We start from the raw sequence: 25276 nt of genomic DNA, 5'->3' as shown, positions 1-25276 counted from the left end.
CTGCCTTTAAAATTAGAATATAAAAGTGGGGGTTCTACATCCCTCAGTGTTAGTCTATTGGTAGTCAGCAGTAGTAGTATTAGATATTTGTCTATTTGGAACAAGCTGTCTCTCTTTGGCTTTATGTAACTATCAGTCTTTCTATTTGCTCAATCAGGCTTGCTTTCTTCGACAAGAATTATCTTAGAGGTGCAGAAAAGTGCCATTACCAGGTACAGCCTGTAAAGGTATAGGACAAGGAGTTAAAGAAAAAAAAGTGAGTTAGCTAGTGGAGGTGTACCAACCGATTGCAGACAAAGAAAAATGCCAGTTTACTTTAGAAGTAACCGAGATTAGAAAGGGGGAGTAAAACTGGCTCAAATATGACCAGTCCTACATAAGATGAGTTCAATTAAAATTTAAGTGGAACAAAGTCTCACTGCCTAAAGCGGGCTCACTGAAGATTTCAGAAGCTTATGCCTCTGTCCCAGGGATGGAAGGAGACTGACTTAACCAAAACACTTGTAAGGATGGGACTATATAAGCTCTGAATGTTGCTAATCACATACATGTGGACATGGTTTATTTAATAAACCAGCTATTCAAAGCAGTTAAATTTTCAGCGGTGTAAATAATAATTCAAAGCAATCTCACCAAGAGTCAATTTAGAGATATGCTAAATTGTCTGTGTAACCTTTGCTGCTTTTTAAAGTATCTCTATCTAGTAATGATTTGCTACTCAATTACAAGATCACAAAAACTTTATAGCCCATGAGGCCACCATTTGGCACATAACACTTGTGTTGACTCTCAGAAAGAGCAGTCAGGCTTTGTCATACCTCCCTGCTTTTTACCTGTAACCTTCTAAGCTCCCCCATCTTCATGCACCAGTCCTTTTAAAATTATCTAAGGAATCAGCTTCCGCCACTTTTTCAGTAGTGTTCCAGCTACTGACATTTCAGTGGAAAAAAAAATTGCACCATCCTTATATACTTTTTCCCAATGATTTTGAACCTATCACCTTTAGTTATTGATCCGCTCACCACAGGGAATAATTTTTCTCCATCAAAACCTATCATCTTGGAAACCTCTGTAAGGTCACTTCTTATCCTTACCTGCTCCAAAGAGAAGAATCCAGATAACTCCAATACTCTCATGCATGTCTATGCGTGTCTGTGTACCCAACTTTACTTGTGGCTTGTAACCAATAAATAATGTTTCATGCTTGACTTCTTGATGATATGGCCAAAAGTTAACCACTCACTCAGCAGTTCCAGAGCAACCAAAATGAGGACTGGAAAATTATTCCAATCTGGGTTAAATGCAAGACAATTCAAAAGCTGAGTCAGGTATCGTTTTCCTCGATCTAAACTGGAAGGTAAAACCCCAGACAGTCCTAGTGAGCAGTAAGTTGGTGCAAGCTTCTGTACATGTGTCAGTGCTCTATTCCAGCAATGTGACCACGTTTTTTCTTTAATTCAAACTCAGCACTGTTACCAATCCTTAATTGCCCTTGAGAAGGTGGTGGTGAGCTGCCTTCTTGAACCATTGCAGTTCATCTTGTGGCGGTACACCCACAGTGTTGTTTGGAAGGGAATTCCAGTTTTTTGACTCAGTGATAGAGAAGGAACAGCGATACAGTTTGAAGTCAGGATGGTGTGTGAGTTGGAGGGTAACTTGCAGGTGGTGGTGCTCCCAAACTTGCAGGTGGTGGTATTCCCATGTCTCATCCTTCTTGGTAAAGATGCTGTCACAGGAGGCTCAGTGAGTTGCAATACATCTTGTATATACACACTGCTGCCTCTGTGCCCCAGTGGTGGAGGGAGTGAATGTTTAGTGTAAATCTGCATCCCTCCCTGGCTTGAACACTTGCATCTGAGGGCTGAGACAAGGATCATTAACATGTTTCCACTGGAACCATAGCATTTTTAGCCATATAATTTCTTATTTTGTTAACAGAGCTATAACTTCATTGGGCTTCTCTATGAATGGGGGACTTGAGAAGGGAGGGTTTTATCTTTTTGAATAGGAAGGCAGTGAATTTCTAAAACCAATCCAAACGCAGCAAAAGGGTCAAATATTTTATTCGAGATAAAGGAAGTTTCTGCTCACCCCACTAAACAACTGAACATACTATGAATACCAATAGTGGACATTTATGCCAAGACATTGTTAAGCTGGAAGAGGAAAATGAACAAAACCACTAATAGATCAGAAAACAACTTCAGCAAAAATTATCTCATCGCCAAGCCAACTGAAGGGTTATCTCTGCTCATCCAGATTTTCAAAAGTAGTTTAAGGTCATTTCAGAACTTCAAGGTGCAGATCAGATTTTAAATAGTTACTTAAATTTGGTGTTAATCAGTCAGAACCATTAACTCATCAATGGTATCATCAGAGGAAAAGTGCGATACCCTCAGTATATAAATGCTTCTAATCTATGAAATAAGGATCAAACACTGCTGTCAAAAAAATCTGAGTGCAGAAAAGCAAGGATAAATTGCAAAATCAAGGAATCTAAATGAAAACATTTGTTTATTAATGCAGTATATCAAGAAGCAAATTTAGGAAACTGGAATCATTGATTCAAATAGAAAATCATGACAGAATAGCAGCAACACAGTTGCAGATGAATTGGACTGACAATTAAATATACAATGATTTTTTTGTGATATGATAGGGAAGGCAGAAAGGGACCAGAGGTGGGTAGTGGTATTAGAGACATCATAACAACACTATTGCAATGAAATAAAGTAGTAATTAAAACAGAATCCCCTATGAGTTGATGAAGAGCAAAGGATTGGTAACCTATAGGGGGTAAAATTTATAGATAAGAGGGATATATTAACATTAGAGTTATAACTGTAGATCTAAGAACTAAAAGGAGACCAGGATATGGAAAGGGTTTGCTGCTCATCAATAATATTTTTACAGTAACAGAATTACCTGGAAAAACTCAGCAGGTCTGGCAGCATCGGCAGAGAAGAAAAGAGTTGACGTTTCGAGTCCTCATGACCCTTCAACAGAACTAGGTGAATCCAAGGGGAGGGGTGAAATATAAGCTGGTTTAGGTTGTTTGGTTGGTGGGGGGGGGGGGGGAGAAGTGAAGGGGGGTGGTGTGGCTGTAGGGACAAGCAAGCAGTGATAGGAGCAGATCATCAAAAGATGTCAGAGACAAAAGAACACAGGTGTTGAAGTTGGTGATATTATCTAAACAAATGTGCTAATTAAGAATGGATGGATGGTAGGGCACTCAAGGTATAGCTCTAGTGGGGGTGAGGGGAGCATAAAAGATTTAAAAATATTTAAAAATAATGGAAATAGGTGGGAAGAGAAAAATCTATATAAATTATTGAAAAAACAAAAGGAAGGGTGAAGAAACAGAAAGGGGGTGGGGATGGAGGAGGGAGTTCAAGACCTAAAGTTGTTGAATTCAATATTCAGTCCGGAAGGCTGTAAAGTGCCTAGTCGGAAGATGAGGTGCTGTTGCTCCAGTTTGCGTTGGGCTTCACTGGAACAATGCAGCAAGCCAAGGACAGACATGTGGGCAAGAGAGCAGTGTGGAGTGTTAAAATGGCAAGCGACAGGGAGGTTTGGGTCATTCTTGCGGACAGACCGCAGGTGTTCTGCAAAGCGGTCGCCCAGTTTACATTTGGTCTCTCTAATGTAGAGGAAACCGCATTGGGAGCAACGAATGCAGTAGACTAAGTTGGGGGAAACGCAAGTGAAATGCTGCTTCACTTGAAAGGAGTATTTAGGCCCTTGGACGGTGAGGAGAGAGGAAGTGAAGGGGCAGGTGTTACATCTTTTGTGTGGGCATGGGGAGGTGCCATAGGTGGGGGTTGAGGAGTAGGGGGTGATGGAGGAGTGGACCAGGGTGTCCCGGAGGGAACGATCCCTACAGAATGCCGACAGGGGAGGTAAGGGGAAGATGTGTTTGGTGGTGGCATCAGGCTGGAGTTTGCGAAAATGGCGGAGGATGATCCTTTGAATGCAGAGGCTGGTTGGGTGATAAGTGAGGACAAGGGGGACCCTATCATGTTTCTGGGAGGGAGGAGAAGGCGTGAGGACGGATGCGCGGGAGATGCACCGGACATGGTTGAGGGCCCTGTCAACGACCGTGGGTGGAAAACCTCGGTTAAGGAAGAAGGAGGACATGTCAGAGGAACTGTTTTTGAAGGTAACATCATCGGAACAGATGCGACGGAGGCGAAGGAACTGAGAAAATGGGATGGAGTCCTTACAGGAAGCGGGGTGTGAGGAGCTGTAGTCGAGGTAGCTGTGGGAGTCGGTAGGCTTGTAATGGATATTGGTGGACAGTCTATCACCAGAGATTGAGACAGAGAGGTCAAGGAAGGGAAGGGAAGTGTCAGAGATGGACCACTTGAAAATGATGGAGGGGTGGAGATTGGAAGCAAAATTAATAAATTTTTCCAAGTCCCGACGAGAGCATGAAGCATCACCAAAGTAATCATCGATGTACCGGAGAAAGAGTTGTGGAAGGGGGCAGGAGTAGGACTGGAACAAAGAATGTTCCACATACCCCATAAAGAGACAGGCATAGCTGGGGCCCATGCGGGTACCCATAGCCACACCTTTTATTTGGAGGAAGTGAGAGGAGTTGAAGGAGAAATTGTTCAGTATGAGAACAAGTTCAGCCAGACAGAGGAGAGTAGTGGTGGATGGAGATTGTTCGGGCCTCTGTTCAAGGAAGAAGCTAAGGGCCCTCACTCTATCCTGGTGGGGGATGGAGGTGTAGAGGGATTGGACGTCCATGGTGAAGAGGAAGCGGTTGGGGCAAGGGAACTGGAAATTGTTGATGTGACGGAAGGTGTCAAAGGAATCACGGATGTAGGTGGGAAGGGACTGGACAAGGGGAGAGAAGGGAGTCAAGATAACGAGAAATGAGTTCCGTGGGGCAGGAGCAAGCTGACACGATCGGTCTATCGGGACAGTTCTGTTTGTGGATTTTGGGTAGGAGGTAGAAGCGGGCCGTCCGAGGTTGGGCGACTATCAGGTTGGAAGCAGTGGGAGGAAGATCACCAGAGGAGATGAGGTCATTGACAGTCCAGGAAACAATGGCTTGATGTTCAGTGGTGGGGTCATGGTCCAGGGAGAGGTAGGAGGAAGTGTCTGCGAGTTGACGCTCAGCCTCCGCGAGATAGAGGTCAGTGCGCCCGACAACAACAGCACCACCCTTGTCAGCGGGTTTGATGACAATGTCAGGATTGGACCTGAGAGAACGGAGTGCAGTAAGTTCAGAGAGAGAGATTAGAATGGATGAGAGGAGCAGAGAAATTGAGACGACTAATGTCGCGCCGACAGTTCTCAATGAAAAGATCAAGAGAAGGTAAGAATCCAGAGGGAGGGGTCCAGGTGGAGGGAGAATATTGGAGGTGGGTAAAAGGATCCGTTGAACGGGGAGAGGACTCCTACCCAAAGAAGTGAGCCCGGAGACGAAGACGGCGGAAGAAGAGTTCAGCATCATGCCGAGCCCGAAATTCACTGAGGTGAGGGCGTAAGGGTATGAAACTAAGTCCTTTGCTAAGCACAGAACGTTCAGCGTCGGAGAGGGGAAGGTCAGGGGGTATAGTGAATAAACGGCTGGGGCTGGGATTGGAAGATGGGGTGGGGACGGAGGGACAGGCAGGGGTGGAGGGTCCTAGATGGGTGTTGGTGTCAATGAATTGTTGGAGCTTGCGTTCCTTAGCACTTGAAAGAGAAAAAGTTTCTTGTTGAGGCGTCGGATGAGACGAAGAATAAAATGAAACTGGGGGCACGCGCAGCTTTGAAAAAGGGTACGGCGGTGCTGCTGGAGGGAGAGGTTGAGTGCGTTCATATGGCGGCGCATGGCACTGAATGTGGATCTCAGAATGTGACGGGAACAGCAGTCCGAGAAATGTTTTATGTCCCGGAGATACCTGTAATCCTGGGTGGGACAAGGCACAAGACAGGAGTGTGATGGAATACTCCTCCCTTGCCTGGATGAATGCAACTCCAACAACATTCAAGAACCATGACCCAATCCAGGTCAAAGCAGCCCGCTCGACTGGCACCCTATACACAAACGTTCACTCCCTCCAACACCAACGCATAGTAGCAGCAGTGTGTACCATCTACAAGATACACTGCAGAATCACGCCAGGGTTCCTCAGACAGCACCTTCCAAACCCACAGCCACTAGAAGGACAAGGGTAGCAGATACATGGGAACACCACCACCTGGAAGTTCCTCTCCAAGCCACTCACCATCCTGACTTGGAAATGTATCGCCTTTCCTTCATTGTTGCTGGGTCAAAATCCTGGATCTCCCTGCCTGACAACACTGTGGTTGCACCTACACCACATGGACTATAGAGGTCCAAGAAGGCAGCTCACCAGCTCACCACCACCTTCTCAAAGGCAATTAGAGATGGGCAATAAATGCCATCCTAGACAGCGAAGCCCACGTACCTTGAATGAATAAAAATAAAGTCAGCATGGATTTCCAAAGTTCCACTTGACCCATCTTACAAACTAAATTAAGAGGGAATAGAGAAGTCCATGTGGTTTATGAGGATTTTGAAAAAACGTTCGATGAGCTCCAAAGAGGAGAATTGTGATCTCGCATTTCATTAGCTCCCTCATCAGTACACTCATGATTATAGCCCGACTTGCTTGTGACATGCCTTCATGTGTGGCCCTCAGCAGAGCTATTGTTCCGCGTGTCTCCAGGCTTTCGTTCAACATTCTGCCTCCAGCTACAGGCTATTCCCAAAGCTGCCCATTCAATCTTTTGCCTGTTGTTGCCCAGTGAGAGGAAATGAAGGATGATTATGAACCATCACCCACAGAGCATGGAAGATTACAGTTCAACACAACTGCAAACTCTGCAGTTTCTCAAAATCTTTTCTCCCTATGAAAAATTACCTGAGCTCCACTTGGCAATCGTTCAGAGTTGCACATTTTAAATTAGCAGTTCAGTGTGTAGTTCAAAACTCCATGGTCCAGCATGTTGATGCATTCCCAAGAATGGCCCCCAAGAAAGAATTTAGTGAAACGTACTGCAGTGGTTTTTGGTACAGGATGATCCATCAGGTCTCTGCTAGCTTTATGCAATCCAAATCTAATTCCACTATTGTGTGTCCCTGCTTTCTCCTCAGAGCTCTCCATCTTCCTCTCCTTCAAATATTTACCCAATTTTTCCAAATGCCTTGCCTCAACCAACCCCTTGATGGCCAACGTGGTCTTTGACATTATCATGCTACTGCCTTCACTAACCGCCCTATTATCCTAAGAAATGAATTTAAACCGAATGATACAGAAATAGTCATTTGGTCGTACAGAACTCGAATATTGCTGAAAAAGGAGACATGCTGTCAAAGCTTTTTGTCTTGAGCTCATCAGGACAGATTTGCATGAATACCAATTGCCAACGGGAACAACAATTTATACTGCATAAGAAGAGAGCGCTCATCGGTTGGCAAGTGAACCCTGATTGGTAGAGACACCAGGGAACAGTTAACTGCCAAGCTTTCATTTAAATACAAACCAGGCTGGTTGACACTGATTGGTCAAGGCATTGCCATGGGGAATAAACCAGGCAATGGCTGTCCCTCATGCAGTATAAATTGTTGTGCCCTTTACAATTGGTATTCTTGCGAATCTGTCCTGATGAATGCAAGATGAAAAGCTTTAATAGCATGTCTCTTTTTTTCATGATAGTAATATTTCAAGAAAAAAACATAACAGATGAGGATGGCGGATCTGTACCTATTCAAAAGCTAACTAGCCAATTTATACCATAATAGAAATTAATGAAGGAAGCCATTCAGTTGATCATACCTGTGTTGGAAATATCACGTCTCGGACCCGTTCTGTTGTTCTGACCTCACTGCAGCAACCTCAAATGCCACCAGTTTTTGAAAAACCCTAACCTATTTACTTTCTTGTGCATGTCTGTATGTTGTATTGTCTATTATGTTTGTTGAAGAATCGAGGTGGAATTGGGAGCATAAAATGGATACAAAAATCATCAAAATGGCACAACAACTAAACTCTGAGTATATAAACCAATGGCTCACATGCTGCCAAAAGTGTGCTATCTACAGTGAGCCACTGTATAAGTAAAACAATCCATAAATGCATGGGAGTGTTTAGCTCAGTTGGTTAGATGGCTAGCATGTGGTTCAGAATAACACCATGAGCAGGGATTTGATTCCCATTTCAGCTGAGATCGATTTTGGACCTGCCTTCTTGCTCTGTCCTTGACAAAACACCACTGACAAAAATTCTTAAGAAAACGGCTCAGGATGAAGCATCAACAGACAATGAGCCAAGGACCTGCCTTCGGGAAGAGCACACATGACTTCATTCCATATACATTACCTCCATTTCTCATTGGGCCATATTGTCATGAAGAAGGTGTGCTTCATGCCAAGTAATGATTTTTAATCCAGCAGCTGGAAACTTGAAATTTTAAAAAGCAGACTTTTTTAAAACACTTTTTTAACTTTTTTAAAGTGACTTAAACTCACAGCCAAGATGGCTACCTAATTTACATGACTGTGCATTCCACATTCCAACCCCACTGAGATGGAATTGGCATGTCTGCAAAAACCCACCAAAGACAATGACCTCAGAGGAATATGAATGAACTATATTTTCTATTCCATTAGCACAACATCCAAATACTCCACTGGGTGGAGACAAATCATCAAATCTAATCACATGAATAATAGGAACCTGTCTAGGAAGGGGAAAGGCAGGCCTAACTTGGGAATACACAATCATACTTAACTTACTGGTCAGTTGGAGAGGGCAGCCACATGACAAGCCAAGCCTTTGTATGCTTTAATGCTTTCCCAGCAGAACTAATTTAAATGGGGTCCCTCTTACCTCCTTTTTTCTCCAACCCACCTGGTAAGCTTTAAGCCCTGTTTGCTGACTACAATCATCCAGGGACGCCTTGCTGCAGACAGTGACTTCTTAAAAGAATCCAAACCAGCATTCTGATCTCCTGAAGAACAATCAACTTAGTTGCCTACATCTTTAAATCAGAAGCATCAATACCATCAAATTCAGTCTGATGCCACCTGAATCCCAAACTAGTTTTACTTGTTTACTTTTTAATGGACTCTAATTTGGCCAAACTATCCTACCCCACTCTGTAATCTACATTTGTATGTCTGAGAATTCTGAGAGAGTGTGTGTGTGTGTGTTTGTGTGTGTGAGAGAGAGAAAGTCAGTGCATGTTTTATTATTTTACTTATATCGATTTAAGTATAATAAAACCTCTTTTCTTTATTACACTCAAGAAAACCTGTTCCATTGATTTTACGATCATAGTGAATAAATAGTTAAGTAGTCATTGAATTGGCAAGTACCTCCTTTCCAAACAAAAAAAACCTGTTGCAGTCAAACAAGAAGAGGACAAAGAGGGGAGCCATTCAGCCCCTCCTCACCTGGTCATAACAATATATTTTAGCTAAGAAATTGCCGACATTACCTCAGCCCCACAAAGCAATAGGATCAGTTGCTTCAATGTTTCTCCAATAGGTTTTTTCTCCATTTTTAGCTCTGCCAATCTTGTTTCTATGGCAACAATTTTAGCCTCGGACCCCTGATAAATCAAAATCAGGCAGATTAGAGGCTATTACAACAGAAAAAAATAGCCATTTTGATAATGATAAATTATTTGAACTATTAACAAACCTCAATGTTTTTTTAAATTAAACATTGGAAGACTGAAACCATCGTTTTTAATCCCCACTCCAAACTCCATTCCCTAACTACCGACCCTATATCTCTATAGATAAAAACAAAAAAACTGCGGATGCTGGAAATCCAAAACAAAAACAGAATTACCTGGAAAAACTCAGCAGGTCTGGCAGCATCGGCGGAGAAGAAAAGAGTAGTTCTGTCGAAGGGTCATGAGGACTCGAAACGTCAACTCTTTTCTTCTCCGCCGATGCTGCCAGACCTGCTGAGTTTCTCCAGGTAATTCTGTTTTTGACCCTATATCTCTCTCTGGCGACAGAGATTTAAAAGGCCTGTTCACAACCTGTGTGTCACATTTAACCCTGAGATGAGCTTCTGATCTTAGATTCACGCCATCACTAAGATGACCTATTTCCTGTGACATCATCAAACTTTGCCCGGCTCAGCTCTTCTGTTGCAGAAACGCTCTTTCATGTCTTCATCACCTCAAAACTGGATTCCAGCACTCCTGGCTGGCCTCCCATATTCCACCCTCCTGAAAATTGTGGTAATTCAAAACTCTGCTGCCCATGTTTTAAATTGCACCAGGTCCAGTCCACCTATCACCCCTATGCTCATTGACCTGCGTTGGCTGCTGGTCACGCGTCTCGATTTTAAAGTTCTCATCTTTGTTTCAAAATCCCTCCATACCCTTGCCCCTCCCAGCTCTGTAACCTCCTCCAACCCCACAACCCTTCGCGATATATGTGCTCCTCTTATTCTGGCTCCTTGAGGTCCCTGTTTTTAATTGCATTGTGCATTCAGCTGCCTAGGTCCTAAGCTCTGGAATTCTCTCACTATGCCTCACTACCTCTACCTCACTTTCCTCCTTTTACCTCTCTAAACTAGTCATCTGACCTAACATCTCCTTATGTGGCTCATTGTCATGCAGTATTTTGTTTTATAATGCTCTTGCAAAGTGCCTTGAGGTGTTTTATTACAACAAAGGTGCTATAAGTTGTTTTTGTAATACAAACACATTCTCTTATCCCCTAACATTTGTATATGAACTCAATGTGGAAGAAATATAAAAATAGTGGTTTGGTTGTACTTGAGTATTGCTGAAAAAATGGCATTTTGTCGAAGCTTTTCATCTTGCACTCATCAGGACAATCGCAAAGAAACCCATGTCAGGAGAAGCAACAACTTTATACAGTATGAGAAGAGAGTGCTGACTGGTTGGCAAGTGAACTTCGATTGGTAGAGGCATTGCCATGGAGAATGCACCAGTTAATGGTGACTGACAGTTAACCGCCAAACATTGCTTGAAATTTTAAACTAGGCCTAAACAAAATAAGTGAGTGTCATGCATTGGTTCATTCCTCAGGGCAATGCCTCTACCAATGAGAGTTCACTTGCCAACCAATCAGCACTCTCTTCTCATATTGTATAAAGCTGTTGCTTCCCCTGATATTGGTATTCTTGCGATTGTCCTGATCAGTGCAAGATGAAAAGCTTCGACAAAATGCCTTTTTTTCAGCAATAATCAAATATAAAAATACTTATTTATTCACATCTTCTTGAGGCAACAGTACTCACTGTCTAGCTAATAAAGAGAAACATTTTCTTTGGAACGATACACAGAAGGCATCAAACTCAAGCCACAAAGTGATGAGGCATTTTCTCTGGAAAATATCAAGATACCCAATATTGTATGTTTAAGTTCCAGTTTGTTCAGTTCCCAATTTGTATCCTAAACAATGCCTGTGGCATCACCCATATTTGAGCCTAAATCAGAGACACTAAAACACCTGGGCTATCTCTGGTAGCTTTTGGTAACTGACTATAAGCACCTTTGGCATTAATCTGATGCGTCATGCATCACAGCAGTTGAAGGAAGGGGAGAATGAAAACACACTCAAATGCAGAGACAAATACTTACCCAAATGTACCCAGACAAATGAAAAGTAACATAACACCTGGCTTCTTAGACTAGTTAATAATCTACTTAGGTAAAACTGCACTCTGCATGAATAAATTGGCCTCTTTACAATACTGAGCTAACAATCTAATTAGACCAGACTTCAATTTTCAACTGAACATATTGTATAAAAGCTCCATTTCCAATCTGAACTTCCTACTCACTTTTGGGAGGTCAGCAGCAGTCAGTTTATCCTGTTCATTCACCAAAACAATGACATCCTGAAAAAAAGCAATTCTTGGATTTAGAATTTAAGAATTTGATACTTTTCATTCACTTTTCTGTGTTGGGGTGAGGAGAAGAGGGGGGCATAGAGAAGGGATTTGAATATCCAGTAACAAAAAGTAACACATTTCAAAATTTGGCTTCAAATTTCTTAGAAGTTCAGGCATCCTTATTTGTGAAACTTTCAGTTACATCTCCTGTAACAGAAGGACAAAGGATGGAATCACTCAAGGAGCCTTAAGGTAATTTCACTTCAGTTAATCCCACCTCAGCTGCCCCTCCTGGCAAAAAACAAACACAAATCAAAGTTGATGTGAGTGATGTCTATTGTTTCAGGTGTTAATTTCATTGTCTCAGTCTGCCCCTTCCAAGAGGAAACACAGAAAGCAGCTCCTGGGAGCAGCCTCGTTATTGATCCAGAGATAACTGTGTCAATACTGACTGGATAATGGTACATGGGATGCAAGCAATGCCACCTCAAAAACCTTCGAAATCAGCAACTTTATTCAAAATGTTACATTAGGTTTTAAATGAAGTACAATACTAGGGTGACATAGGAGAGCAATGTATTGTTGTGATCTACACTCTACCTCATCAAGACAGTGCACCTAAAGTAAGCACATTATCATGAGGGGGAAAACTGTTTTCAAAGATTATAATACTGTTCATTGCTGAAACAAATGTTGCTATGTCAGTCCTAATTACCAAGCTACTCTGAGATATCTAACATTTTATAAATGCGTAGAGACATAGGCATTAGTTCAGGTGAGTTAATAACTTTCGGCTGTCAGGTTGGGTTGATTTGGAATTTAAGAGCCACTGTGCTAGGCCAGATTTGTTCTGTACACAGAAGGACATTTTTACATTATTAATACCAGCTGAGTGCCTTTCAGAATGGACCCATGTCAAGTGTATGAACCTCATTCTTCACAATAGAAGTATCAGAAGTAATGCAGAAATCTATTTTGCACGATAGCATAGGCAAGGACAAAGTGGGCTCTAAGGTGATAAAAATGCAGGAACTGGGCTATTCTGTCTCTCTTCTATTCCCAATTTCTGGCTTCTTCTCAAAGACAGTGGGCGGAGTTGTTGCAGATTTGCACTAAGTGCGGTAGCGGGTGGGAAAAAGGACATTATGCCCGCTAACTGCAATGGTGGCTTTTCACACTGTATCGTCCCAATCCCGCCTCATTAATTATGCAGCCACTGGAAACATGCCATCTCGCTGGCGGCGGCCTCTGAATCACCCACCATGCTGTTACCACACTGTTTCCTCACTCCAGGTGCTATATCTAAACTGCAGACATGCACACAGTTCTCAATGTTTGCAGCCCAGGACTGCTCCAGTGACTGAAAGCCAATCAGTGACCTGTCACAGGAATACCTTTTGGAGGCCCACCCCTGCTCTGGCCACAGCAGATCCAGTAATATCACCACTCCAACTTGGGAGGCGGTGACAGTGGTGGTAAATGCCAATACTGCACAGAAGAGGTTGGCTATCCAATACAGGGAAAGGATGAATGATCTCACCCGTGCTGCCAAGGTAAGGCAACCATATCATCACTCTAAACTCTCACACTCACAGGGCCATCACACATTCACTGGCATCTTACTCACCGCCAGCTCAAGGGGCATCACCACTCACTCTCTCTCTCTCTCTCTCACACACACACACACACTCACATGTGCATCTGGCCTCATCTTTTCTGGAGACTGCCTCCTCAGCCTACACCATCTTGAGGCCACTTACACAGATCAACATGCACCCCCACTCACACCCTGGGATACCACCCCCTTTCCCAACATAGCCCTCACCCTGCAGCTTCTTCCCTTGCTCGAGCCTTCTTCTCCCTCTTCCCCAAACAAGCCCTAGCCCTGCAGCCGTTGAAAAGCCACCTGCCCGTGAGCCCCCCAAAAAGTGGTGAAATGCTGCCAGTTAAGCCAGGTACTGATGACAGAGAGTGCTGCCCGAAGTAAGGTAGGCAAACAATCCTCAAAGTCTCAAGTGAAGTGAATGTCGTTTATGTACAGTTGTGAAACACGTTGGTGTGATTGTGCCCAGATGATCCGGCGTGGGGGGATGATTCTGGTGGGCGGGATTATATGTAGATGTATTAAAATGACATTCCTGACGCCCAGTGGCCGGAAACGCGGCCCGCCATTGACGAGCGGAACGGACAATCACAAACTGGTTTCACGATGTCATTAAACCAATTTTTGGCCTTTCTGCCATATTGTCCGTTCACGCCCGCCGTGACGTCTGAAGCTAACGGGGGCAGAAAATTCTGGCCACTGTCTCTTCTGTAGTTTCACAGGTGTCAGAAGACCTAGGTTACCCATTTCAAAGGTCTGCTCCTCAAAGGGAAACTTAGATAGGGATTGGTCACAAGCTATTCAGCTACAGGAGCATCACAGTAAACCTCATTTTTTTCTTTAAATCACCAACTCATCTGCATTCATTGTAGAAGAACTGGGAGCCAGGAACCTTAAGCTCAAAGATACTAAGGCAAATTGTTCCACCCCATAGCTAACTGATGATAGATACAGATGCAACATTGGGCCTTCCTAACTCATATGGTTCAGTATTAATCCTGTGATGCACTGTCCCATTAAGCCATCATTTCCTCATATGTAATGTAAGTTTGGAAAGATATTCAAAACCTTACAACGTTGGTACATAACAGTGCATAACTTATCTTGTAGAAAAAAATCTGTATACATGAGGAAAAAGACAAATGCATTGTAAACCACCTTAATTAACTCAGGAACATGGTAAGCATCCAACAAATTGCGAATTCCTCTGTAGATATTTGCTGGGATTACTATATCCTGGAAGAAACAAGACAAGTTTAAATTAAATGCTACTGAAAGAAACGTCTGGAAATTCTGTAACTGGGATAACTTGAAATGTAATTTGCTTCCCCAATTCCAGCCATGTCATTAAATGAGATCTAGTGTACTTAAAAGCAGCATTTTTAAGAATAATAGATACATGTCATACATGACATGCATTATGTAGCTAGAATGAAATAATACCATCTTGTTCAGCTGATGGAAGTATTGTCTCAAATGCTCCTCCTTGGCCTGCACCTCAGAGTCACCCATGCTGTCAATCAAGTTATAAAGAAAATAGCCAACAGCTTCTGTAAGAAAGGAAAAAAAACAAGATAATCATGCCACAAATTATTGAGATTGTTGCATTATCAAGATTAATCTATCACAAATCATTTGTAAGAGCTCAGGTTTGTGTGTCTGAAATGGCAACAATCATCAATGAGGCATGTGGATCGTGCTGCTTTAGCAGCATATATGGCAAACACCTCAGTGCAAAGAATGCTAAATAGAAGGCAAACAAAAAAACTCACGATGCACATAAATGTACTTTCAATATCATAACTGCAACATCAACATTTGGCACAAACACTTATTGCTTCTCAGTAAACCGATCAATATCTTATTTAAAATTAAGATTATCAAAAAGCTACAAATACAAAGCAGCTAAAGTTTTTTGATTGATAAGAAAACTCAATGGAGCAGAAAGATACTTAAAGGTTTTCTGACCACACACTTAAAAAATTTCACTCTAAAAAAAAGCAATCAGTGTTACTCCTGTAATCCTTCGAGCCCCATCATTAGAGAGAACGGATTTGTGGGCAAGTTACAATCAAGGAAATTGAAACACTACCAGTCGGTCCTGGAGAATTCTGGCAATAACGCTCATCTTTGTACAACAATTCTGTTATCTGGGAAGACAAAATAATAATATATTGTAGGTGATAGAGGAACGCAAGAACAAGCAGTGTTTGAAATTGCATTCTCTAAATAACAAAGCACTTTTCTATAAAGGTATTAATCAACAGTATATTGTGGCATTTCATCTATAAAATGCTGCACAGAACATGGTCTGCTCAATAGCTAATCTGCTTTAGGAAATAAAACCGAACAAAATTTGAACATCTTCCAAGGACAGGCACTTTCCCACTAAAAATGAAAGCTATTGGGCTATTCTAATACTGAGCTAGTGACTATATTTTTAAAAAAAATATTAATGCTTACAAGCAACCTTTTAGCGCATGTCAGTTTTAAATTAATTACTGAAGAATTTGCCAAAGGGTTAAAGCAATCTATATAAATACTACATCTCTTCATAGCAATAATTAATTACTGAAGAATTTGCCAAAGGGTTAAAGCAATCCATATAATACTACATCTCTTCATAGCAATAAATCAAAGCTTTATTAAAAGGTGGAAGAAAATTTACATGCAGAAAATCAAGAGTTTTTGATGTCTCTCAAAATTCTACCATATTCGAAAGATTAAAATAAGAAATTTGCTTATAGTTTACATCGTTCCAGTGCAGCTAAGTTCATTTGCTTACTTGCTGGCACTTACCTTGGCGAGTAAATCAATATCTTTAGACCTGCAGGGGGCAGCAGAGCATAAAGAATCATATTTCAATTAAATTGATCTTGATAAACAACCATAGAGCTTTACATGAAATGCAGAACTATCTAAAAGCTTTTAAAAAATAACATAAATAAGACAAGTTCTCTGAAACAGAATACCCAATTATACCTTCTACTACATTTTAGCAGGCTGTCCAACCCAATTTTTACCAAATTACTGGATCAAAGTTGGGTCCTATCACCAAACTGATCAAAACTGTCTTCCTTTCTAAACTGTTTGGTTAATTTTGTGCTCATGGAAGCAGACTGTAGCTAACTGATGATAGACACTATCAGAACTGGGGCAAGGGAAGGAGAGCTATATGGTACAGGCTAGGAACAGGGTGGACAAGGACAGCATCAATTGGATGATGGGCAGAGTGAGCAAATACTACACAGCACTGATTAGGTCTGTACTCAATGAACAAGGGATAAGGTGATGAAAGGCAGTGTGCACAAGGGCTGTACAGGGTGGACTGCCTTCTGCAGTATTCCTGTAATCGTTTTTTTATTTCAAATGGTTTTCCTTATTATTTCCATTTCCCTCACCAGCAGCTTTATATGAACTATTTATCATTCTACTGATAAATAGTGGAGTGCAGTTTTATGTTGTGGACTTTTGCCAACCAGTTGTGTTCAAACTGCTCAATTCGTTTCAGTTAGCACATTTGCAGATACTATAGTTCTTCCTTTCCATTTTAATTAAACCATTGTTAAAACCCAAATGCAATTTTTGATCACAATGCTGAGTCCCAGCAAAACCAAGGAGATTGCAAATTCATATCCTTGAAATGTTCTTCGTAAATATGCACATGAAAAAAACCTTTCATTCCCAAGAGATTTCCAGGAACGAGAATTAAGTGCCCCTGTACTGATAAATGATCGGTATTAACGTTTAATATTAACAGCAAAGCAGTAGCAGAGAAGGGTAAAAAAAGGAAGCAAATCCTGCACTCCAGGTCCCACAATCTTGGGGGACATCCTGCCTCATGTGCCCAAAATTCTGCGGTCGAGAATCAGCCTGCTCAGTCACATGAAGACCCATGGCAGAAACTCTCAACCCGGATTAGATGCCATCCTTGAACTGAGGGACAGCCAACAACAACAATTAACGTTTTACAGAACACTTAATAATTGCAAAGTGTATGCATTCTTTATTAGGGTTAAATTTTCTTTCATTCTCATTTGCATCACAGAGGGTTATAAGTCACACATTTTGGGCCTCAGTTCTAAAAACAAATGGAATTACTTAGCATTCAGTGTTAGAAAGGTGTACTACTTTAATGCAGATACTGCACTAGAGCACAACAAAATCATTAAAAACATATTTGCAAATGCAAAGTTTTGATGGTAAATTAAAGGGTACGTTATGTTGATGACTGCATATAAGGCTGTGCAGCCATTTATACGTAATAACTTTAAAAAGGCAAGCAGCCTTACCAGTAAGTATTTCCTACAATCTCAGATAGATCATGGACATAACCCAATACAACAAAGATAGTATGTTTTCACTTTAAAGGAAATGACAGTGGGAAAACCATAACTGCTACCATTTTGTACTTTTCCTGGCCTATAAAATTTGCCATTGTTATGACCAGGTGAGAAGGGGTGAACTGGCTCCACTCTATTCAACCTCCTTGGTTAGTCACAACAAAGGTTTTTAAATTTCTTTTTCACGAGGATATGTCCTTTTCCAATTCAGAATGTATTTAACTATTTAATCTGTGAGCAATAAGGAACCAATCAAACAAGGTTTTCTCAAGTCAAAGGAGGAACAGATTTACCACTAAACCCAAGAAAGATAATAAAAAACGCAATGTCAAGCATTTGGTCCTAATTTGGATTCACACACACACACACACACAAACACACACAAGTATCAGAAATAAAGGAAGTTAGAGTCCAATAAAAAATGGTAAAAGAATATATGGTTAAGTGCCTTTTGAGTGTCCTTGAGATATAAATTTTAAATGCTGCGGCCAATTTGGGTTAGCCAGTTTCTTGGATGTAGTCCGATGCAGATGTTCCAATTATTAAGAGGTCTCAGTTCACTGGCAGGTCTCTGGTACGGTTGGCTTCTTGAACTGGGAAACATGCTTATTCCAAAAGAAAGAGGTAGAAAGAGCAGCCTTCAGCTGTTTCCTCCACTGAAGACTTTCTTGACAGCACCTATATCACTTGCGATCGCTCTCTTGTGGTTGGGCAGCCTTGCCTTGAAATACTTCACCCATCTTATATTTCAAAGGGGTTTTGGTTGTATCTGTCTGTTGCAGCCATTCTTTCAATATCCATTTGCATTTTTCTTGTCTCTTCCTTAGGCAGTTACGAGTTTTGATAGTTATCTGGAATATAGGAAATGTCTCTCTTCACAATCCCCTGGAGGATGATTTGTTGGTTTCTCACCTTCACCTTGGAATGTGGCCCTTGCATTTTTTTTTTTATACACAGTTTGCTCTCAGTTCAAATTGCAAAATTTCCAGTCAGTTGAAAGTTGACAATTCATATTTTCAATAATAAAGGGGCATAGCCTTGTGACACCATAAAGACTCAAATATACATTGAGCAAACGTTTGTCAACTGCAATATGTACAGTTGACTTGAATGTTTCAGGGCTATGGAGGAGAAAGAAAAATCACCCAGAATTTTCATTCCTGATCACTCTCCAGCAGATCTGGCATGTAACTATACCCCTATCAGAATTTTTTTTAAATAAGTGTTTGGCATTCAAGATTCCATAAAGTTACATAGCTGGAATCAATCATTTAAGTCCTCTCACTTTTCAAAAGTCTCTACCCTCCATCCCTCTGCTCTTGGAAATTATCAACTCCTTCTCCAACCTCACTTTCCCTCTCCAAATCTTAAATCCATTCCTATCTCTGTCATAGCTCTTTGCTTGAATCCTTCCAATCTGATTTTTGTCACTTACACGCAACAGAATAGTTCTGGTGGTTGCAAATTACTTTCTCTGTGATTGTGACTATGATATATTAACACTTCTTGACCTCTCTCCAGTCTTTGATATAGTCAATCACACCAATCCACCTCCAACACCTCTCATCTGTCATCCAGCTCAATGGGGCCACGCACAACTGCTTACCTCAATGTAGCCAGGACATCTCAAACAATGGTTCTCTTATTACCCTATACTATCATCTAGAGTCATCCCAAATGATCTACTCTTGGTCCTTCCTTCATTTCTTGATGATATCATTCAAAGTGTAACCTGATACACAGCTCAATTCTGCAGCACTCTAAATCTTCCTTGCATTTAAAGCAGAGATATTTCAATACTAGATTACCAACAGTCCAATTTTTAATTCAGTTAACCAGAACAGACATTCAACTTCATTGCTACATACACCTGACATATGTTATTCAGAGCCTGTTTTATAGAAGACTTAGTTGACATGGCAAGAACATCATCAAGCACAAAATTTTTTGATCCATAACTCATTAGGTTGGTAGCAGAGTTATATATTAGTGAATAAAGAAATTCAGGCTAAATGAATCGGAGTTGTCAGCAGCATGTTATCATATGAAAACAGCAAATACACAATGCAGTCATGTCAGAGGTTGCATCATTTTTATAATCATTTAGAATATCCGAATGATTGACCAAACAACATAAAGAAAATTAAAATATAAAGATATTTGTGCTTCACTGGAGCATGATATCGTAATTGCTGGATAAATATAAAAAGCACATTTCAGTAGTCAGTCAATACTCATTTTGCCTCAGATGGGGCCCTAATAAAACCAATTATTTTTCTGCTAAAGTAACATAATAAACAGTTAAGTAACTGGTGGAATATTTAATTCCAATGCGAGCATTTACATAACCCTATAACTTAAATGTTATCTAATCAATCATAACAATAACAGTATCAACTGATTCCTCAACTGTACAAAATGTGTTGAAATGCTAGATTTTTTCTTAAATACTGTATACTATCAACTTACCTTTTAAATCCTAAAATAAGACTGCCTCTGAAGCTACTTAAATCCACTGCAGGATTTGTCGGCAACGATACTGCCAAGAGAGGAATGTACACGATAGATTTAGAAAAATGACAAATTGAAACAATAAACGCCAATTTCATTTTAAGCCATGCTATTTTTCAATAAAGAAATTATTATAGAAGAAAATTCTATTTGTTCATTTATCTTTTTACAGCATTAACTTCATATTGCTGGTGATAAGGGCAGAAATTGCATTGTAAGCCCAGCAGCAAATTGGAAAAGCAGCAGCTGTGTAGCAACCTCTATAGATGCTATTAGAAACAGATCAGCAACCTGCATTGACATAGTTCGGCTCATTTACGTAGATTATAATATCAAATACATCAGTTTCCTTGTCAATTTGCCTAAATGCCACGCATTTTTATGGTGCAATTTTGATCAACTGATCAGTCTTTTTGAAAGTTCAAGTATTTTCATGAGTTAGTACATCGCAGTTAAATCAAATGTCAGTACTAGCTCTGTGTTTATGATTATATTATTACTTGCATTTACCTACACTTGATAATAATTTGCAAAATCCTTGAGGGTGCATTTCCTCAAACCTCCTGCTGCTCCGCTGTTGTAACTCCACCAGAAGTGCAGAGGAAATCCCAGCCGAGCAGGAGCAGCTCCAAGGAAATTTTCACCTCATTTAAAACCAACACTTTAAAAGAAAAACACCACATCAACCTCAACATGTATCACAATATTTATAACGCTATTTTTAAAATCCTATCTGGTAAAGAAAAGGTCATTTTGCTGGATGTTATAGTACTTACACATAGAATAAACCTTGTCCAAATGTCCGTTTAAAGCTTCTGTTCTGAGTCCTGAAGTATAAAATCCCATTGTGTTGACCAGACATCCATTTTCCTTTATAGACAAAGCAACCATCAGATCGATGCATTTTCCCTTTTTTTAACTGGTAATGTTAGACTTTCGTTGGCCCATGAACTAGACCTACCATGTTATGCAAAAACACTTAATAAAAAGGCCTGCTAATTTGCCAATGTTTATGCAATGAATACCAATCTGACATTTCCAAAACAAATGAACAAATCCTTTATCCAGCCACATGCATTTAGGACTGGCAGTGCAATTTAATGCACATAATCTTAATGAACAGTTAAAATGAAAAAAAACCTAAAACAATTAAGGCAAATAGCTGCATGTGAAGTTAATGACATTACAAAGTGATTCAGAAGCATGCCCAGTGATAAAAGAATAAAATATTCTATGTATATTGCTAAATTTGAATCTTATTCAATAATGAAAATGTTTCTGTAGGCTTATTTAGATTATACGGGGTCATAACTACTCTATCATAGAAGGCAGCCTTTTGGCCCATCCTATTCATGCCGGTTCCCCAAGAGCTGCTCAGCTTATTTTTATTCATTCATGAAACGTGGGCATCACTGGGTGCGCGAGCATTAATTGCCTATCCCTAGTTGCCCATGAGAAGGTGGTGGTGAGCTGCTTTCTTGAATCACTGCAGCCAAAGTGGTGTAGGTAGACAAACAGTGCTGTTTGGGAGTTCCAGAATTTTGACCAGCTACAGTGAAGGAGTGGCGATATATTTCCAAATCAGGATGGTGAGCGGCTTGGAGGGAAATTTCCAGGTTGTGGTGTTTCCATGTGTCTGTAGCTCTTGTCCTTCTAAATGGTAGCAGTCATGGTTTTGGAAGGAGCTGTCCAAGGAGTCATGGTGCATTCCTACTGTGCATCTTGCAGATGGTACACATTACTGACACTGTGTGTCGGTGGTGGAGGGTGTGCCAAATCAAGCAGGCTGCTTTTTCCTGGATTGTGTCAAGCTTCTTGGATGTTGTTGGAGCCACGCTCATCCAGGCAAGTGGAGATTATTCCCTCACACTCCTGACTTGTGCCTTGTAGATGGTGGGCAGGCTTTCGGGAATAAGAAGTTGAGCTACTCTCTGCAGAATTCCTAGCCTCTGACCTGCTCTTGTAGCCATAGTATTCATATGGCTACAGTTCAGTTTGTGGTCAATGATAACTTCCAGGATGTTGATAGTGGGGGATCCATGGATGGTATTGAATGGTCAAGGGGCGATGGTTAGATTCCCTCTTGTTGGGGATTGTCATTGCCTGGCGCTTGTGTGGTGTGAATGTTACTTGCCACTTGTCAGCCCAAGCCTGGATATTGTCCAAATCTTGCTGCATTTGGACATGGACTGCTTCAGTATCTGAGGAGTCACCAATGGTGCTGGACATTGTGCAATCATCAGCGAAGACCAGCACTTCTGACCTTATGATCAAAGGAAGGTCATTAATGAAGCAACTGAAGATGGTTGAGCCTAGGACACTACTCTGAGGAACTCCTGCAGTGATGTCCTGGAACTGAGATGACTGACCTCCAACAACCACAGCTATCTTCCTTTATGCTGGGTATGATTCCAACCAGCAGATGGTTTTCCCCCCGATTCCCACTGACTCCAGTTTTGCTAGGGCTCCCTGATACCATACTCTGTCAAATGCTGCCTTGATGTCAAGGGTAGTCACTCTCACTTCACCTAGTCCCACTCTCCTGCATTTTCCCGGTAGCCCTGCAAATTTCTTCTCTTCAGATAATTATCCAATTCCCTTTTGAAAGCCTTGACTGAATTTGTCGCCACCACTTTCTCAGGCAGTGCATTTCAGATCCTAACCACTCGCTGTGTAAAGGTTTTTTCTAATGTCTCCGTTACTTATTTTCCCAATCACCTCAAATTGGCGCCTTCTGGCTCTCAACCTCAGTGGGCTGCAATTTCAATGGCAACAAGCTTGTATAAAGTAAATGTGCTGTATTTGTCTTGGCCTCATGATGTTTTACTACTCTAAAGGTGCTATATAAATGCAATTTGCTGGTGTTAAAAAAAATGCTGATACAAACCTCAAGCTGGGTACGAGCTACCTCAACGCTGTCAAATGATGACTGCACGTAGTTTGCATAAGTTTCCACATCAGGTTCTACTCCTAGATTCTGCATGGCTTTCAGTACTTCTATGGTCCCTGTAAATTAATAGTTATTTGTTCATCAATATTTTATTTAACTGTGAATGAAGATATGCAATTTCAGCTTAACAATCACATTTCCTTCCCTATCCTCTTGAGGAATACTAAGGCACAGCATCACCCTGAGTTTTTAGTGAAACTGTTTCATATGCAACACAACAGCAGTGTTTTGATGAAGAGTTGCACCCAAAATGTTAATTTGCATTTCCACTTCAAATACTCACAGCTGGATTTTTGCAGCACTTGGTTTTAATTTACGATGACTGAGTTCAAGAATGGTCAAAACATTTAAATAGTGTCACATTTTTGCTCCAGTTGTCCACTTCCAAGTGCTAAGCAGACTGCATCAGGGATAAAAATCCCAATGAAGACTGACCAAATTCACAGGCAATACCAAATAGAGAGGATCAATAAATCTGAGATACAAGCCAAGGACTGACAAAATGAATCTGCAAACAAAAGGATGATTAAGCCTTGTACCTTTTTTGAATTACCCTATAATTCCCTGTTGCTTTCTCCATGGCAACATTTCAGCCACTCAGAGCCAATTTACCAACCAAACAACACGCTTTTCTCCTGTAGTATAATTTGTTGTGATCATTTGAAATTTGGCATTCTTATGTTTGTCCTGAGTAGTGCAAGACAAAAAGCTTTCGCAACATGTCTCTTTTCATCAGTACTTTGAAAGTAGAATCACTGCCACAGTATAAACAAAAAAGGGAGCCAATCTGCACATTGCAAGGACCCGCAAACAACAAAATAAATGAGCAAATAATCTACATTGATGGTGTTGGTTGAGTGCTTAATATTATCAACCTGGACACTGGGAGATCTCCACTGCTCTTTTTGGAAAAATGCCATACTTCGGTCGAAATGCAGATACATGGTCATTGGTTTAATGCCTCATATGAAACTAATTCTAAAATTAAAGATGAAATTGAAAGGCATTGTAGAAACATAAGTTTGCCTCTTAGTAAATCAATCACTGTGGACAGTATTCAAAACAAAAAGAATAACTGAAGGACAGTATTCAAAACAAAAAGAGTAACTGAATTTCCTAGCCAGCGTAGAGAGATCAAGTTGAAGGAAGCCATTCTCAAACTGTTAAGTGCTATCTTCAGGACTTGCCTGGAGTACTGCTTCTAGTTCTAGCCAGTGAGACACAAGTTCTGAAGACAAGGTCAAAGAGAGCTACAACATTATTCTCTAGTGTTAGAGCATTGACCTTTGAGATTTGGTCATTTTAAAGTCTTGAAAGATGGTAACGGTGTGAAACCTCGAGACATTCATGACGGTATAGCATAGATAAAGCTGGACTATCACCATACTTAAATCATGAAAGAAGGACAGGGCTCACAGATGCAAACAAAAAGCCATATCAGAACTGCTGTGCTTCCTCATTGCAAATAACCAGCTACTGGAATGGGCTTCTGGCATATCATGCCGCTTATAACTCAGGATCATTGAAACAAATACCCTTTGGATGGGGTATGGAGCTGTGGGGTGGGGAAAATCGATTCTCTGGATGGATGAGTTTAGGTGGACCAGGTAATCTTTCAGCTCTAATTCCTATCTTGAAGATTAAATTTACATTTGCAGGACCATGGTTCAAACAGTGAGAAACTAACAGTTAGTGATAATAACTACTAAACTACTATATATTTTCCACATCACCCCACTTCTACAACAGATTTCTTTTGGGGGAAGGAGCAGAAGAGGAGGAATACCCTTTACTGAGCTGAATGAATATTTTGATTCTGGGTGGTGGTGCATACAATTTCAAAATCACAATTGCGAATCAACAGGTCAAGAGGACATTTCACATCTTTTGACAGCCACTGTCCAATCTAATCCAGCGTTAGCTGTCATTTTACAGACAAATTTTCTCACTGAAAATTAACGACATATAAAACAGCTATGTCAACAGCTTTATCCATTGTCTCAGGTCTGAATCTAGC

The 25276-nt window shown here is 40.9% G+C and overlaps 1 protein-coding gene across 1 annotated transcript in view; it reads right to left on the bottom strand.

Moving 5' to 3' along the window:
• Positions 1-25276, bottom strand: part of lrpprc (leucine-rich pentatricopeptide repeat containing) — a 151636-nt gene that overhangs the window by 67022 nt on the left and 59338 nt on the right. The window contains exons 12-20 of the mRNA XM_041181742.1: positions 23197-23315; positions 21086-21179; positions 20268-20337; positions 16255-16282; positions 15548-15605; positions 14899-15005; positions 14614-14691; positions 11802-11858; positions 9466-9579 (exon numbers count right to left, since the gene is read on the bottom strand). Of these exons, the coding sequence (XP_041037676.1) occupies positions 9466-9579; positions 11802-11858; positions 14614-14691; positions 14899-15005; positions 15548-15605; positions 16255-16282; positions 20268-20337; positions 21086-21179; positions 23197-23315 (725 nt within the window). The remainder of the gene's footprint in view (positions 1-9465; positions 9580-11801; positions 11859-14613; positions 14692-14898; positions 15006-15547; positions 15606-16254; positions 16283-20267; positions 20338-21085; positions 21180-23196; positions 23316-25276) is intronic.

This window comes from Carcharodon carcharias, chromosome 2 (genome assembly GCF_017639515.1).
Source record: "Carcharodon carcharias isolate sCarCar2 chromosome 2, sCarCar2.pri, whole genome shotgun sequence".
Lineage (NCBI taxonomy): Eukaryota > Metazoa > Chordata > Chondrichthyes > Lamniformes > Lamnidae > Carcharodon > Carcharodon carcharias.
Note: the sequence above shows the minus strand (reverse complement) of the source record. Positions and strands in the feature narration are given on the sequence as shown.